The 17,757-nt window shown below is 38.3% G+C and overlaps 2 protein-coding genes across 3 annotated transcripts in view; one reads left to right on the forward strand and one right to left on the reverse strand.

The window, feature by feature from the left end:
- LOC110834761 (protein transport protein Sec24C) overlaps positions 1-17,757 on the reverse strand; it is a 104,066-nt gene that overhangs the window by 42,468 nt on the left and 43,841 nt on the right. The gene's annotated exons all lie outside the window — the stretch shown is intronic.
- Positions 1-17,757, forward strand: part of LOC110834756 (uncharacterized) — a 77,606-nt gene that overhangs the window by 18,187 nt on the left and 41,662 nt on the right. For both annotated transcript variants that reach the window (XM_022074222.2, XM_022074221.2), the window contains exon 2: positions 9,142-9,308. In XM_022074222.2, the coding sequence (XP_021929914.1) occupies positions 9,266-9,308 (43 nt within the window). In that variant the 5' untranslated portion in view covers positions 9,142-9,265. The remainder of the gene's footprint in view (positions 1-9,141; positions 9,309-17,757) is intronic.

The following is a 17,757-nucleotide window of genomic DNA, read 5'->3' on the forward strand; positions in this document are numbered from 1 at the left end:
AATCACCTTTCCAGGGAAGACCATATAACATGAAGTTACCGGTCCACAAAGCTTTTGAATGTAAGTGGGGACATCACAAGAACCACACCCCTCACAAGCACTCACAGCGACATCTGTCTCAGTTACTGAGCCCTTCATCACTACACGTAACTGAATTTCTTGCATCAAACGTCACTTGAACGAGAAAAAGTAAGCTCAACTTTATTCCCGCGGGTTCTAAATTTTCATGGAAGAGAAAAAATCAGCCGGGATCTGGGAATAAATGGTTGAGAAATAAAGTGGAAAACAAATGTAAACAAAATAAAGCAGAAAATACAAGTGATGCAACACACACTTTACTTCACAATATTAATATACGTTCAAAATCACATGAGTGATAAAAAATGTCAGTTTTTAGAAAAATCTTTACGCGTTTATTGCACAAACTGAAAGCACTGGGAGAGGGGTTGTGTTATTGTCATTCCTCTGAATATTTCATGTGCTGTACTACTGGTAGAATATTAATGACATATGTTATTGAGGATTTACACTGAAAGTTGTGGAGCGGATTTAATTTTCATTCGTATTGGTCATTAACGAGTATCATCTCTATTCTAGGCCTATGACGCTCGCGTCGAACTTATCGATTTTCTCGAGAACACATGCATCGATTAAATAATATGTACAAGATATAAATTATGGGTTCAGAACTCTTATTTGGAACGCTGAATTTTTAACAAAATACAAGTAAAGATTAGTTGTGACTCACTACAGTGAGGTAAAAATAGTCAGTGTTGTTGATTTTACGGATACACGGAAGTCAGAATAATGAGGAGCTTTGCAATTTCACTCTTCATCAAATATTATGATACTCAAATCAAGGAGGATGAGGTGGACTGGGCATTTAGCATAGATGGGACCGATATTAAACGTATACGACATTTCGGTTGGAAAGCTTGAAGGGAAAATTCCTCATGGAAGATCTAGACGTATTTGAGATAATATTCGTATTAGATTCTTAAATAAGATTCTGCTTCACCGAAGGAGATAGTTGTAAAGCCAGTGTGAAGCCGGCCATTACCACTACTTTGCCACCAGTTCTTCCGTATCTGGCGTTTGTAATTACTGTTGTGTTTTATAGTTCGTTCGTGGAATTAGATCAAGGGATACTTTAGAATTTCGGAGTATTTAATTTTCTTTATTCAGCTAATAGCACGTAGACAGACAGCGACTGCTTTGTAAAGCGTGAAGTCACGTAAAATCAATGCGTCTCTCAGAATGTCGTCCATGTTTTCTTGTTTGTAGATGTGTCAGAAGTTTAATAAGGTTTGAAGTGAGAACGAGGATAATGTTTTAATCATCGCCCTGCCAGCGTCTGTTGAAAAGCACGCCAGCACCTTCTACACCAACAGCGCAACCTCGAAACCAGACGACAGGGGGAGGAGAAGTCTAGAACTTCTCCTGTAGCCTATCTTGCAGGCGACAAGGAGAGTCAAGTATTGGTGAATTTATTTCCAAGCATTTCAGTTCGATAATTTCATAATAGAAATTCCAGTATATAGTTCATTAAATATAAAGACTTTTCCGGACACAATCCTTAGAAATAACACAAAAGTTTACAGTCGCCCAACTGGTGGAGTAACCTCCTTTTATGGAATTCACAATAATTCACCAAGCTTTCAGATTAAAATTTAATATTTAGGTTTCTAGGTATGAACAGGAAGACAAAATACCTTCTTCGTTCACACACAAAAGATATCATAACTTATCATTTTCCACCTTATACGAGTATAAGCTGTGACCTGAATATCACAAATGTGTTGCTGTCGAATTTTTGTAATGGAATACGAATGGAAGACATAAACCGATTAGAAATGAGGTGTAAAGGACGTTTGATGAGCTTAGAAATTAGTGTTGGGCCTAATTATTATTAACGATAACGACAGAACGTTTCAAATTAAACATGTGTATTTTACGATGCATTATTATTGTCGCAAATGTTATAAAGTGTTGTAATAAGTGCTGTATGAATAAGTTTATATAATTAGCCAGGAGCACTAGATGTTTATTTGTATATTTATTTACGTATTATTTATTAAGTCACTGCTTTGGTACAACTTCAACGTTAATCAGTTATACACCCCCCCCCCCCCATCGTACTTATATTCAGACAAATAACAATGAAACTTCCTTCTTTCCGACACTTCTACCTGCGACTTGATATTTCAAGATACCTACGACTCCTGCCACCGGGTAAAAACCCATTTGCAGTTAATAACAAATAATAATAATAATAATAATATATTCCCAAAGACATTTAGCAATGTTTTACATTCAACCACACCAACACAACTATAAGAAACATCGCGAAGTTCGTCACTGTGTACTTACTTCAGTTCTATTGTGTTTTCCTTCTCACAACGTTTCAAACAAGAACAATGTTTTTAAATTAAGCCAAAAAGCGTTATTTAACATGTTAGTATTTAAAGTCATACAAAAATTATAAAATTATCTGGACTGTAAAACAACAAGAATTTCGAAAATTCGTTGTTTTTGTTCTATTATTTATTGCATTTATTCGAGCTCTCATTTATTAACTGGAACTGTCACCAAGCAAAATAACGATGTGGGTGAAAAATTTTCCTTTATATTCTTGATGCTGAATTACATTACATCCAGCTAATTATCCAATGTTGCCACACTATTCACAAAATAAATTACAAAGAATTTAGTAAGAAATATATGGAAGCCGGCGCGCTGCAGCAACAAGGGTTCAGGAATGTCATCGCAATATAAATTTATTTTGCTCCTTACCGTCTGAAAGCAGAAAAGAAGGAGTAAAGTACGAGTAAGGAGAGACCTTATTAAATTCAACACCATATGCAGCAACGTCTGTCTGACTTTTTCCCTGCTCTGCTCCTTACAATCAGATTACTTTGCTTCTGCTTGACAGATCACTTTTTAAATCTCCCTTCCTTCTTGTCTACATTTTCTATATGTAAGTGAATGGAATCATGACCTCTCAGAGTACCTGTATCATCAGATTTGTATGAGATCTTTGGCCATATTCTTTATCAATCAGCCTGCTTATTTTTGATGTACATTTACCACCGCTAACAATAGCTCAAAATATACAGACTATCGCCAACTAAGGGACGATAATTAAACAGCAAACTAGAAAAAAAATATGAAAAGAAACGGCCCTGACTTAATTTAAGGTAATATCTAAGCATTTGGCTAGGTGGACTGAGGAAAACCACCACAAACCTCAGACAGGATAGTCAAGTCAAGAATAAGAAACAGAAATCCTAACCACTCGGCACAAACTTCGTATTTCTTTAATCAGCTTTAGGGATTAATTAATTAAATAATGTGATACTACATACCTTTGATATACGACTACTATTACTTATTACTAATAAATATGCGAAATATATATTTAATAACATTTTAAATAATGCAAACAACAGGAGACTTTAATCCATTAATTGTCATATAAAGTTAGCAGATGTAACCACAGACATGCCAACAATATGGCGGACCAGGAAACAAGCGACCTAACATGAATGACATTCATTGACAAAACGTCACCAATGACAGCGCTGTACGTCACACTGGACACGTTGTGAAAACAATTTAGCTGTTAACAAGAACTATTGGACCATCATCCAAGAAGAATGGCGTGTAATCCTGTTTCTGAGTGCAAAGGGAACTGCGGTAGATGATGACTGCGGTGGTTGGTTTGTAGTTATTGACTGACCGACCCTGCCCTCAACCTCTGGAGGGCGGCAGGCAGTTTCAGAATGCCAAGCACAGCCATAGTTCACGAGTCAACGTGACTCGCATGTATTGTCAGGATACAAAACCGATTCTTCATTCAATAAATTCTTCAAATATATTATTATTATTTGAAAGTTTCAGGAAATATTCCCTTACGTTATTCTTCATCTTACCCTGAACGTGTTTCTTTTGCATCCTAGGTTTCGCCCGCGCCAGTTTACGTGGTATCTGTACTCCATAGAAGTGATTTTGGCTTGGCTCGTTACGGCTTGGTTTCTGCAACGGGACGGCTAAGCAGGTATTCCCCGGTCAAAAAATAGACTTCACGTCGCTGACGCCCCTCAAATTTTACCCTGCACAGTACTCTTACCGTGCCTACAAAGGAGAAATGTTATTTTGGAAGGTAGTACTGAATAGTGTATTAGAAGCCAAGTTAATGACGTTGACAACACCAAAGTTTCTCAGTTTTCTTACCACTACTGCATGCAGGTGTGGTCTACTAAAAAAAGATGCCTAATGACCCATTCTCTTCTGAAATACCTAACTAAAGAGCCTTCTCACAAGTATTTTACTGTATATTAACGCCACCTTTAATAATAGTTCAATTCACATATTTTCGCCTTGACGAGTTTAAAAAACTAACATTCCGTTGTCGTTACAACAGAAAATAAGAAACAAATACACCAATATATGTTTTGTTGCGGTGAGATGCTAATTTTTCACACAAGTACATAACGACATGAGAAATTTGCCCTTTTTTATTTTAATTTTTATGTTACTTAGATATCAGAAAGGAACACAAACAATTCTGAACTGAATGATAGCAAACATTCTACAAATATAATGTTTTAGTAGAGAAAAAAATCTACGTCATTCAAAACGTGGCAGAAATCAAAGTTTGAAGAAAGCATTAAGTCTGCGTCTTAAAGCGTCTCGGGTATAAAATAACTAACAACAAAATAATTAAACTTCGACACCAGAAAAAATATAAATATCATACCGTTAAAGAACACAGTAATATAAAATAAGAGGGCATGAAAAACCATTCCTGTGAATTGATGATGTCACCACTGGCCTCGAACCGTGTTTTAACCCCGCTGGTAGCCTCTGAACGTCTAACCACCCCTCTGGATAACACCAAATCAATCGTAATGCTTGGTCGTAACTTGTAGTTCCATCTCACTCCCGCTCACAATCTATCCCCGCCTATGAGACAGAATTACTTTATATGAAAATGTAGATTCAGGATCGAAAATACAGCGTGGCCATAAATTTTATCGAGAAGGATTTTAAACCGGTTGTGAAAAAAGTTCACAATGACCAAAGACGATATGCAGGGAAAGCCTGATGTGACGAAACAGTACAAGAAGAAGTTCATTTTGAAAGTTACATTATGACAATCCCCACAAATTTTGTTTCGCAAAATAATGATATATCTAGCTGTAAAAAAAAACTGCCCAATAAATCTATATCTGAATACAAGAAAATAATCTTGGATCTAGTACGATTCAGTTCCATAAACATTCACGAGCCCAAGCGTTAACCGATAAGCCAAATTGTGTTATTTGAATTACGAACTGAAATTACCTAAATATTACATTAAACACTACAAGATTTGTAATGCCAGTAATTATACACTACCAAACCAGACCCCTTTGGATCTGTCAGGAGTCCCTTGTGTTTAATTTCATTGAACGCAATGCTTTACCAACAGCACTCGGGCTCTATACATTCAAACAGATCAGAGTCACAAAACACTTTGGAATACACTGCAAAGTAAAAATATAAAAATAGTTAGACTTCTAATTATTCAGTTCGGTTAACACTCGCAAAATACCACATGGAATGACATATTCATATACCATACCACGTTTGTATACATGTAATACTTCGAAATTTTCCCTCATACGCTACATCTATACATTTACATAGCTCCATTACACAAAATCTAACGCTCCCTCATTTCAATTATTTACTGCTTTCGAAACCCATTAACTACTAAAGTTACTTAATTGGCTCATTATAGAGGCAAAACGATTTTAACATCGAAGTATTTGTTTTGGTAAATACTGCACACAACATACAGTTATCACAGAGACACAACTAATGACATTACAAAATAAACTCAGCTGAGTTAGTTTAATTTTGGGTATAAAGCAGGGTAATTTAAAAGCAACTGCAGTGTAAATCTTACATGGCGGAGACTTAAAAGGTTTTTGTACACCAGCACACAGAGTAAACTGAAATATTGCTTATCAATAATAATAATAATTCAATTCTTTTTATTATTTTTATAATAATAATAATAATCCAATTCCTCAGCCAACAGCAAAGAGTGTACAACAGGCAAGCACTAATAAATAAATGTTTTAAACAAAAACAATGAAAATGCAATTCAACTGAATCTAAAAATTGTTCTCGTATCGAGAACGGATACTCAAAGGACATTTCCAATCATTTGTAATTCATGTTATTCCCTCAACTTTTATGAAAGCATTATTTGATCCATTTGGAAAAGCCAGTCCCAAAAACGAAAACCGGAAAGATGTTCCGATACGAGACGTCTAATTATAAACCAGTTCTGACTGAAGTTTTTTCTCATCATCATATGGAAGTTATTTTACTCTGTTGTTCTGGTGCTGAATATTGGTTTCAAATATTTCGCACTTTCAGTTTTCAGTAAAAGAAATTTGGTTCTCTTATAAGGTCCTTTTTTACCTTCTTCCAGCAATAAACAACAGGTTCATTCTGTTAACGCCAAGGCTTTCATCATTCCGAAGAGTAAGTATATATTTGACCTTTTTTCATTCCTTTCTCACGTCATCATTTAATCCCTTGCTAACGTTAAACAATTATTACGTTTAATTTTAACTCGATGAATCAGCTTGGCTGTAATTGCTAAATTTTTCACAGGTTAGCGCCAGAGTATTAGACTGTAATTAAATGGAAACTGCATTGCCCCACCTCCAGACAGTTTGAATTACATTCAGTTTGGAACCCCTGAGCTGACAAGAAACACTTTTCCAATGAATATGGTACAAACTGAAACTGCAAAACGTAATATGAAAATTCATACCCAAAGAGGAAATATACGTGAAAAAACGACGAGCAGAGGTACAAAGAGAAGCAGTTTTATAAAAACGTTGTACCTGTAAACAAAATCTTGCAAACGTACATGCAGGCTAAAACACTTCTTTTATGTGTATGTATGCGCTAGATTGTTTACACTGGAGTTCCTTTGATGCCTGATAAACATTGTGTGAACTGTTCTTAGCTTCATACATTTCCACTTTTATTAGAATATAAACAGTTTATGGTGCATTAAACTGTGATATAATTATGGAAAATTATGGAACAAATCAGTGTTCCAAACACATTATTGCAAGCTGTAAAATATCTTTACCAAAATAAAGAAGTGAATAAAACACGAAGATAAACACAGTTCAGAACTTAATACGCCTATTACTAACAAAGATTTAAAATACGGATGCAATTTCGCAATAAAATAAAGTACAATTAGGTGATTGACTATGTTGTACATGTGTGCACGTGTGTCCAACACTCCAGCATCTGAACGGGTCGACTGATTTTCACGAAAATGGGAAATAACTTTATGATACTGGAGATCACATCAATCTCGAAGATTTTAATTTCCTTAATCAGTATTATCAACACAACGGGCATGCGAAAATTTGAGGTGGAAACTAGCGCCACTTAATATAGGATCTTTAGATAATGCATAACGATAGTTTCGAAAAATGTTAAATTTACGTCATTGCAAAATGTAAAGCGTTATATTAACCGTTCCAAAAATATCTTTAGTTTATAGTATGGCAGCGATAACAAATGAACCATGGAATTCGATCACATGGTCATTTACGTACGAATTATTATTCATCACGCATTGATGTAATATCTCAGGTCACTTAGGTCACAGAATCTCAATTTACTGTCTTCAAATTATCATACAAATTTCTTCTAGCAAATGACTTTCAGGAAAAGCACATTTTCCTTAAAACGATTTAATATATAAGTTACTACAGACCATCGCAGTCTGCTGAATTCTTATCCACTGACTACTGATATATATACGTAATTAACTAAAATATTAGTAAATAAATGCTTCAAAATGATAACACAACTGTCGTATTTATTATGTGCGTATACATTAATTTGTACACACGTTTATACTAAATCTGTTTACTACTTAATAAACTATTTCCACTTTTATCCGCTGTCGTCTCACAGCCGTCAAAGCAGCTAACATCATCCAAATTGGGCAGAGTGGTCAAAGTATGCCGGTGCGTTAATAAGGAGTAAAACAGTGATGTACTCTACTAAAATTTCTTCCACAATTCTCAGAGAGTTTATATGTATGCTTGTGATGTATTGAACTTGTTCAGTTGCCGACATTCATACTCGTAGTTCGATCAAATCCTTGGAGAGTATTCTGGGATCCAATCAAGACGGCGGGTGACTTAGTTGCTCGAGAGCAAGATTGTCACGTGGGGAGAGATAAACGAATCAGTGTCAGTTTGTCTTCGTAGCTACTGGAGTATGCTTTCACTCAGGCTTCAAGTTCTAATCCTTTTTTTATATAAAAATAAAATGTATCATACGGTGTACGGATACAATCATAAAATATGTGTACAAGTCACAGTCTTTATTTTGGGATATGTAATTACTTAAATGAGATGAGACGAACGTCTTCACTGTGTTGCCAGGCCGCAAGAACGCACTGCCGATGCTTGTAGTGCTTGTCTTAGAGCAGACAAATTCAAGTACAGGATACGACAAATTCGCAACCTGTCTCTCCCTGCGCGATAAGCAGCCTTATTGTTTGAATCCTACAATAGCAGGGAACTAAATTCAGAAACTAATTGTGCATTTTAGCTGTAATGTTCTCACTGCATGTGTGATATCAACGCTTTAAGATGTTACTTTAGATTTGTTTTGGTACCATCGGGTCGGACATTATGAACAAGTTCCCTCTGATAGAGACCTATGTTTCCTACGCAAAATGATCCAGAAGTGGTTTGCCGTTGCCTTCTTCTGTGTGTAAATGATGATGAAAATAGAGTAATTGTTGGGATGCCACGGAGAAACCGGGGAAGCCCGGAGGAAAACTCCGTGATACCTGGACCACGGTCTTGCCCAACACAAGTTATAAATCCGGGCACCACCGGGAATCGAACCCGGGACCCCAGCGTTCTGACCGCTAGACCACCGTGGCGGTTTACTTTAGATACCCATAAAATTAGTACTGGGCATTTACTGCTCGTGAATACACTGGCCTGCATTTGGTTGGTTCTCATAATTAGCGAGATGTGGATATGATGAATCGTTTCAGAAAGAAGCTTACTGTTGTGTTTAATGTTGCAGAACGTGGAGATGAAACTGCAGCTCTGTGAGAGGTTTTCGTGAGGCACATTCTTGCTGTTGTGAAGGCGGCAAGCCGCGCGTTAAACCGGGCCAGCTGGCGTCCTCACCAGCTTCGCTATCTGTCATGGGAAAGGGTGACAAGAGGGGACACGCGCAGCGTCCTGATGGTGAGTTAATGTTCCATCTCGAAACAAGTGTCACTATACAGCAACCAGGAATAAGAAACATAAAATTTCATACACACGAAGTATCGAAATATCAAATGACCATAAATTTCTGATCTTTATTTCAACACAAATGCAAAATAATCACGTCACGCGAGTTACTTACAAAACAACATCAATGAAGACGGCAGTTTGTGACATAAGTAGCAGGGACCAAACCATGCCTACGTCACTAGTTTGCGGGAAGAAGGAAAACAAACACATCAAAAATCAAAGACGTAACCAACACAAATGAAACAGTTAGCTACAAAGTCCTGTCTCTAGGAAATAATGTTTAACATAGATTACAGTATATACTCCCAACCCCCTGACTTTTATTTCTAACGGAATTATAACGCACTAATTCGCCCCGACGACTGTATATGTTACTTACACTTAAATGTAACTTTTAAAGAATTACTTTCACATTATTTCATCCCTTATTCAATTGGATTGAGAATTTATGATCACGCTTATTTAGGTTGGACCCAGGAACAGGCAGATATTGTTATATTTCATGAAACAATGTTTCGTGCATGCAGAATTAATAACAGGTACAGTGGAATGTAGAGTTTTGTGGACATTACGTATGTATTTTTTTTTTGCAGGTTAATGAAAATACTTCAACTGTAAAAAAACACACACAGAAACTCAAAAAGTTCCGACGTTTTGGTTGGTCAAATTTTATTTAAGTGCGAAGTTAAACATATTTAATTATCAGAGAGATGACAAGTAACAATAATCTAGTAAGAAAGGTGTGCTTGAGTATTCCATTTGGTTTTAATTAACAGGGATGTGTGTTACCTACCTTCCTCCCTCCACGACACTTCCGAAATGTTTTTGATTTCGTAATATTGTAATAAAACCTCTACGTCATCCCTCTCATATAATTACAGAGTGATCGAGTTGTACACAATTTAGTCCCTTTTTCCACCCTTAGTTAAAAGTTCACACATTTCTTGATATCACAAAAGACGATGAACCATGCGTGTGGGTGGGGTAATGGTTGAAGTAATTGGAATGCGATATGACTGACTGCAGGTAATTACAAATAAGCTTACATCATCTACTGTTCAATCTCCATAGATCATTCTGATACAGATTTAACCCAATTAACGCGCTACCTAGGAGCATCTCCTAATTGACAATACTTCTAATTTTAAAATGCATTCTTCCTCAAACGTCATCATACATCCCAATTTATTTGTTAATGCCGTTCGTGGTATTTAGTTTACGTAACAGACATGTCTGGAGCTCGTATCCTCCAGGGGACACGCCATGTATAGTAACAAATGACTGACTCGTAAGAGCACAGTGATCGAAACGACGTCTTTGCCAATCCCTCCCTCTTCCGGCTCAGCGGACTGAGGATTACATCATGAGATTGTGCATTTGTGAGGATAAAACGACGATGGGACTGAAAAAGTATCAGAAGTCGAATGGCATGAAAAGCGAAGGTGTTCTTGTTACTCTGAGCTGCCCTCTTGCGAGCAGAATGGTTGGCATACTCATGTAGGAAAACTTCGGAGATTCTAGAAACAATTATGGCGTTCACTTCCTTAAAATTATTTCATCTACATGGAGAAGTTATTAGGATTTAAAAATTAAACGACAACGTTACCTATTTCTGTGTATGCTTTCAAAAAAATTACGTTCCCATTAAGTTGCCATTCCTTCAAGGTGAGATTTCATGTTTTCACGGCTACGAGTATTAAGATGGGCGAAAAGGCAGTCGCAGACAGCTAATGGTCCTCCACCTTCGAGTCTGGGCGGGGCCATAAACACCACCGTAAAAGAAAATTACACACGAGGCTTCGCAATTGGACGTATACATCGGGCAGCCCATGTAAAGACGGTAATGAACCCTCGGGCTCCAAAAAATATGAAAAAGTCTTCACCAGGTGAGCGACTATTAGCGTCTCATTAAAGACTATAGCATGGAATTACTTGAGAAGTTTCTGGTGATCTTCTTTATCCTCACAGGAACTAAAGTTATATTTGAACTTCGAGGTTCTCACGGCATGAAATGTCCATGTGATTTTTTTAGTTGTCACACCGTAATACCAAGGATTCGGATAAACATACTGTCTCCATCTTCAGGGCGTTATATTGATATAAAAATAATTGAAATGCGATAAAACGTAACTGCTGATAAGACAGACAGGAGGAACGAGAAGACGTCATGGCATAGATCTAATGGAGTTTGCTACAGCCCGGAGCACAGAGCAAGGAAACGGAGATGGAAAGAAAAAAATATAAGTTAAAAGAGATGGAGGAATTCAAGGAACAGTGTGAATGAAATTGTCGATATTACGAGAGACTCAGGTACAAATTGAAGGACATATGCTGCCGATGGAAATAAAGGAAGTCCACAGAGAGCCACACTTAAAAATGTTACAGTCGAAGCGATGGCCAACAAATTCCCCACCTTCTGCTGGCACACAAACGTTTATTACCGTATAGGTATGATCTCGCTACTGGACCTAAAACTGAGCCAGGGTGATGATGGAGGCAGTAAGCTCCTTTGAAACATCGTTCACAGTCTACCAGACTACGACACAACACCCCAGAAGAAAATCGTCTCCATACTTGTCGCCGTGAGAACCTCATATCTCACATATTTAACGTGATCTGCCTTTGAGCGGGTCTCATACAATCTGACTCTTGTTTATTGCGCATGGAATGCGTTTGTCGGTACTCCTCCGAGTCCATCGGTTCTCCCTGACAATACCATTCCATCGCTGCTCCGTATTGACCCACGTATCATCTGGGGGATGGACAAAGGGCCCATTTGCGGTCCAGTTCCCTCACCCCACGGCAACAGTAACAAGGTAAGCAATGTAGCTCCTTGGCTACACATTGCCTTTAACGCCAGAGGAAAATACATATAAAACAGTTATGGCCCAAGCTGAAATCGAACTGAGGATTCCAGTGTTGCAGTAGAATATAACCGTTAGCGTCATTCACTGAACGACTACTGCAATCGACCTTATTCTGGATCACCAATCGCAATTAGCTACTTGGGTATTAAAATGCCGGAACCTAACACACCTAAGTGAATATAAGCCGCTCATACACGCAGCTGCCTATATTACAAACCGTGTTGGTGACGTCAGAAAGAAGCTGGTGTCTGAACAGGTTACGGGTTACGCAGAAAGGGTGTGGGAGTGGGTGGGGGAGGGGGCTAGTGGAAATTAATTGGTTTGAATACGTCAGGAGCTTAACCCAGATCCAGATCTACCATGTCGATTCGTGTCAGAGAATTTCGTTGGTTCCAAAAAGCACTGCCACCTACCAATTCTTTTAGGAAACAAATAAAATAAAAGGTTTGTACCTTTAGCATTGAAACAAATACGACACGAGAAAGGTCCGATTTTTTAATACTAAAGAAATTACTGATCACTAAAAAGAAATAACCGCCCGTTGCCAGTTTTTCTCGGTTTATACACGCGTATGCACGAACAACACACTACTTATACGTTCAATAATACGCGAACCTCTCCTTTCAAATCTTTGCCTTCTCTTATAACTCATGACCACTTTCTTGTATTACACATCTGAAATAAGTTTACTTGAATCCGAAATGGTTGTGAGGGGATCAAACAAACAGGCGCATTTAAATTTGTTTTAACATTTAATGCCTACAAAATTACACATCTTTACACATTACACTAACACGCCATCTTCATTAAGTATTTTAACCTTAAAGACTGCAACATGAACAAATCACTCCATTGCTTTAGTGAACTGGCTTGGGATATTTTAAAGTCAGATTCAGGAAAAATATTAGACAGGGTTGGGGCAAAGATGAAGTAATTGATTTTACGCATTCCCTTTTACAATAAAATAAATAAGAATGAAACAAACGTACAAGCGAATTGATAGAACTGCAAGGAGCGGATGATACGGGGGTTGTACCTTTAAGACACGGAATTCAAGGCTTGGCTAGTTCACGTCTTTGTCCGCTACCACTTCTATTGCCACCACCCTGTTCAAGTAATTAAATTTCCAGCTTCCTCAACGGGTTTCTCTCTCTCTCCATTTTCAGCAGCATCCAGCTGCAGTCCAGAACACACAAGTGAGTTACCATAAAAACACAGGACCCAGTGTCCATTACTTAGCCTTTTATTTGCGAACTGTAATGGCGCTTTTATGTAAAACGGGTAATTAAGTTTAAGGTGGATGATTTTATGGTAATGAGTACTTTGGAGAAAATTGTGGGTGTCACATTCGAGACGTGGAGATAACTCTGACAATAGCATGGCTTCCAGAGTAGTGAAAGGTATTTTACCTGAATCTTTATCCTAATAAGCATATCTGCAATGTCAGAACAATTTTTAATTGTCCACTTTTATTACTTTGGTTTAAATTCACGGCTTGCAGTCGTTTAAACAGCAAAAGAGTTACACTGAAGTTTAATAAACGATAAAGATTGATCTCAAACACGCAGGAACTGTGCGTTGGATTTCGATTCTAAATGTCTCATTATCACTACAATATAAATATCAATTATACCAAAAATTCTATTTTCTGGAACCATTTCCAATAAAATATATATCTTCCACCATTTTTGAACAAATTTCAGGTCCTTGAAAGCGAGGTGATAATGAATATGACTAGGAAAAGGACGGTAAATGGGGGGAAACGAACTATGGGTAACTTGGCTTTTGTGCTGTTCTACACTTAATAGGCTTAATTTTAAGAGTATGATGCACAGAACATGAAACGTTTGTAGAAAACGCAAGAAACAGATTTAAAGGCAGATTCTCATCACGTAACAAGTAAAGTGTACGAGGACACTTGTGCACTTTTGTCACGTAGGGCCAAGGCAATGATGAACTGTGTTGTCTCTAATCAACAGACTCAGACAGCGGTGTCCTCCCAGAGGCATAAGCACGCAATAACGCAATAAGCGAAGTACGCTGTTTCCCACCTCATTAGACAGGATCGAAACTAGAACCTGAACGGAAGTCTGAGCTTTCGCCCAGAACGGGACTGCGCAGAATGTAGCAGACACAAAGCAAGAACGACACGTCACCACAAAGTACCGATATTACGTAACTCATTGCAGCAGAATTCTTATTGAGAAGCTGTTAGTCGCTCAGCTGATCAAGACATTTCCGCCTTTTATAGAACCGGAAGGTTCAGCATCGTCTTCACAAGATACGCCACAGCTCCCTATCCTGATCTTAAGGTCAATTTTAATATTATCATCACACCAATTCCTATGTCTCCAAACTGTTTCTCTCTTCAGATTTTTCGGCTAAAATATCGTACATATTCCTCACCTCGCCTGTTTTCTACATATCCTGCCCATCTCAGCTCCCTTAATTTGATTTCACTGAATAGCTAAAATTATAAAGCTTATCAATATGAAATGTTCTCCAAATTCCTGTTACTTTCTCCCTCTTAGGACTAAATATTGTCTTCAGCACCCTGTTCTCAAATACTTCTATTCGTAGAAACAACATGCAAAATTACAATTTTATATTTCTTAAAACTTTTCGTTTCTTTACACGAAACAAGAAGAACTTATAAGTACAAAACATTCCCAGAAGTGAATTCGCTCTAAATTTATTCATCAATATAATTTTGATCTGTGTCGTTCAAAAACACATTAAATTAGAAAGTTTACACATTTTAAACTAATTAGCCATTACATTTTTAAATACTTGAGAGTCCCGACAAAACTCCTTACTCGTCTGCCTCATCCAATATCGTTATATGTAGCAACAGAGAGGCTTAATGCTCAGTTACGTTCTCCCGTCAGTGACGTCATACAGACCAATATTTTGAACGCGATACCTATTAGTAAACAGTGCACCCTACCAGGTCGCTCCTGGTTAAATCTTACACAGCAGCACTGCATCCACAGCAGAGGTTACACGTGTGTCGCATGACCTGATATTTTGAGAAGGATCGTAGCCATAGACCAGGGAGGGATTTACAAGATTTTTACGGTCTACTGTACTTTCGAGGAAGTCTGAGTCATGAGAGAAGAGTCATGGGTACTTAAAGACGCGTTAGCATTGAGCTAACCTTCTCGGTTAAGTTTCATAGCTGAAAATACGCCTCTGGCAAGATAAACAGAAAACTAGCAACAATCAACAATGTTTATCGTTATCGTACTTGGTCCCTTTAGGCACATTCTGGGACAGTAGGGCGTATCTTAAACTATTATACTTCGTTTCATATCCCTTTCAATTCAGCATTAATTAATTATTATATTATTTGACTCTACAGGACTAATTTATACAACAATTCAGTATGTCTTGTACAATTGGTACAACTAATTACATGGAACAGTGGCCTTCTTGAGAAAATGAAAGTAGCTCAGCTAGATAAATTCTCCACATTTTATGGAACACGCAGATTCGCTATTGCATTCAAAATGGTCAGCCACTAGACACAATCCTGAAATAGCTGAATCCAGTCTTCACCCTCACAATGAATCCGTTCGTCAAAGATTCGACTACGTCTTACAAAGACTCTTTCCCCTTGAGCTTTTCGAACTACAATTTTGTCTGCATTGTTATTTAGTCACAGTTTTCCATTTCTTAAGATGTTCTGGTGATAGACTCTAATAAACCATACACTAATTATAACAATAATTGATGTTACAATGAACATATAATTTAATTATTAATTGAAATATGCCATATTTGAAAAGTGAAGGCAAAGAAAATGTTGATATTTATTGGTGTAACGGGCATCTACCATGATCACTTCAAAAGCGTATCCCAAAACTTCCTAGCGGAGGTACAAAATACGATAACTGAATCAGCACACGTCTTGAAGCGATTACTAACGTATCAATTCATTAATTTCAAACGCATTTTCCATAACTTGCTATGTAATGAGCCTCAGACACAAGGTTTTTTTCCTTGGATCACGAACGCACATCATACGTATAACATGGTGCGAAACAACAACTCGGTTTTCCTTCCCCACATTCCCAATACGCCTCAACTCTCAATATGTGAAAGGCGACGTGGCCTTGCACTTTAATCCCAAGCTACCCAGCACGGACGAGTATCCTCTGGGAATGGTTGACGGGCGGGAAGCCCCGTTGCGAGTCGCAAGGACTTACAGACGTCATCCCAGTCGTCATGACTATACGTTAGGTTAGGTTGGGTTAGGTTAGGTTAGGTTGGCGTCTTCGGTAAAAATACGTCCTTCAAGAACTTCGTTACGCACGGCGTCGATTTTCTATCATCGTGCCCAACGTTATACGAAGGGTGGTATGCTTCATATGGCGTGACGGCGGATGGCGTCGCACCGTCAGGCGTCGGTTTTCTAGTTTCGTCAGCAGTGACATTTAAATTGATCTGCGGTAACTTTAGTGCCATGATAGGGCGTCGCAATGATCGGCGTCGCGACGCCAAGCGTCGGTTTTCTAAAATTGAAATCAAAGTTATCCAAATCTTTCGAGTTACATTCCTCGGTCTTGTGGTGGTGTCGTGACGATGGCGTCGCGACGCCGAGCGTCGCTTTTCTACTTTTGCCTTCAGTGATGTCTAACTAAATCTGCGGTATCTTTTGTGGTATTAGATGGTGTCGTGATGCTCGGCGTCGAGACGCCTGGCGTCGATTAGGTTAGGTTCTGTTAAGTTAGGTTAGGTTAGGTTGGGTTAGGTTAGGTTAGGTTGGGTTAGGTTACGTTAGGTTAGGTTAGGTTGGTTTAGGTTAGGTTGGCGTTTTCGGTAAAAATACGTCATTCAAGAACTTCGTTACGCACGGCGTCGTTTTTTTATCATCGTGTCCAACGTTATACGAAGAGTGGTATGCTTCATCTGGCGTGACGGCGGATGGCATCTCGACGCCAGGCGTCGGTTTTCTAGTTTCGTCAGCAGTGACATTTAAATTTATCTGCGGTAACTTTGGCGCCATGACAGGTCGTCGCAATGATCGGCGTCGCGACGCCAGGCGTCGGTTTTCTAAAATTAAAATCTAAGTTATCCAAATGTTTCGAGTCACATTCCTGGGTCTTGTGGTGGTGTCGTGACATTAGGCGTCGCGACGCCGGGCGTCGCTTTTCTACTTTTATCTTCAGTAATGTCTAACTATATCTGCGGTATCTTTTGTGGTATTAGATGGTTTCGTGATGCTCGGCGTCGCGACGCCTGGCGTCGATTAGTTTAGGTGAGGTTAGGTTGGGTTATGTTAGGTAAGGTTAGGTTAGGTTCAGTTAGGTTAGGTTAGGTTAGGTTCTGTTAGGTTCGGTTCTGTTAGGTTAGGTTATGTTAGGTTGGGTTAGGTTAGGTTAGGTTGGGTTGGGTTAAGTTACGTTACGTTACGTTAGGTTAGGTAAGGTTAGATTGGGTTAGGTTAGGTTGGCGTCTTTGGTAAAAATACGTCCTTCATGAACTTCGTTACGCACGGCGTCGCTTTCTATCATTGTGCCCATCGTTAT

This window comes from Zootermopsis nevadensis, unplaced genomic scaffold (assembly GCF_977971745.1).
Source record: "Zootermopsis nevadensis isolate Lab colony 2312 unplaced genomic scaffold, Znev_1.0 Znev_ptg000028l, whole genome shotgun sequence".
Lineage (NCBI taxonomy): Eukaryota > Metazoa > Arthropoda > Insecta > Blattodea > Termopsidae > Zootermopsis > Zootermopsis nevadensis.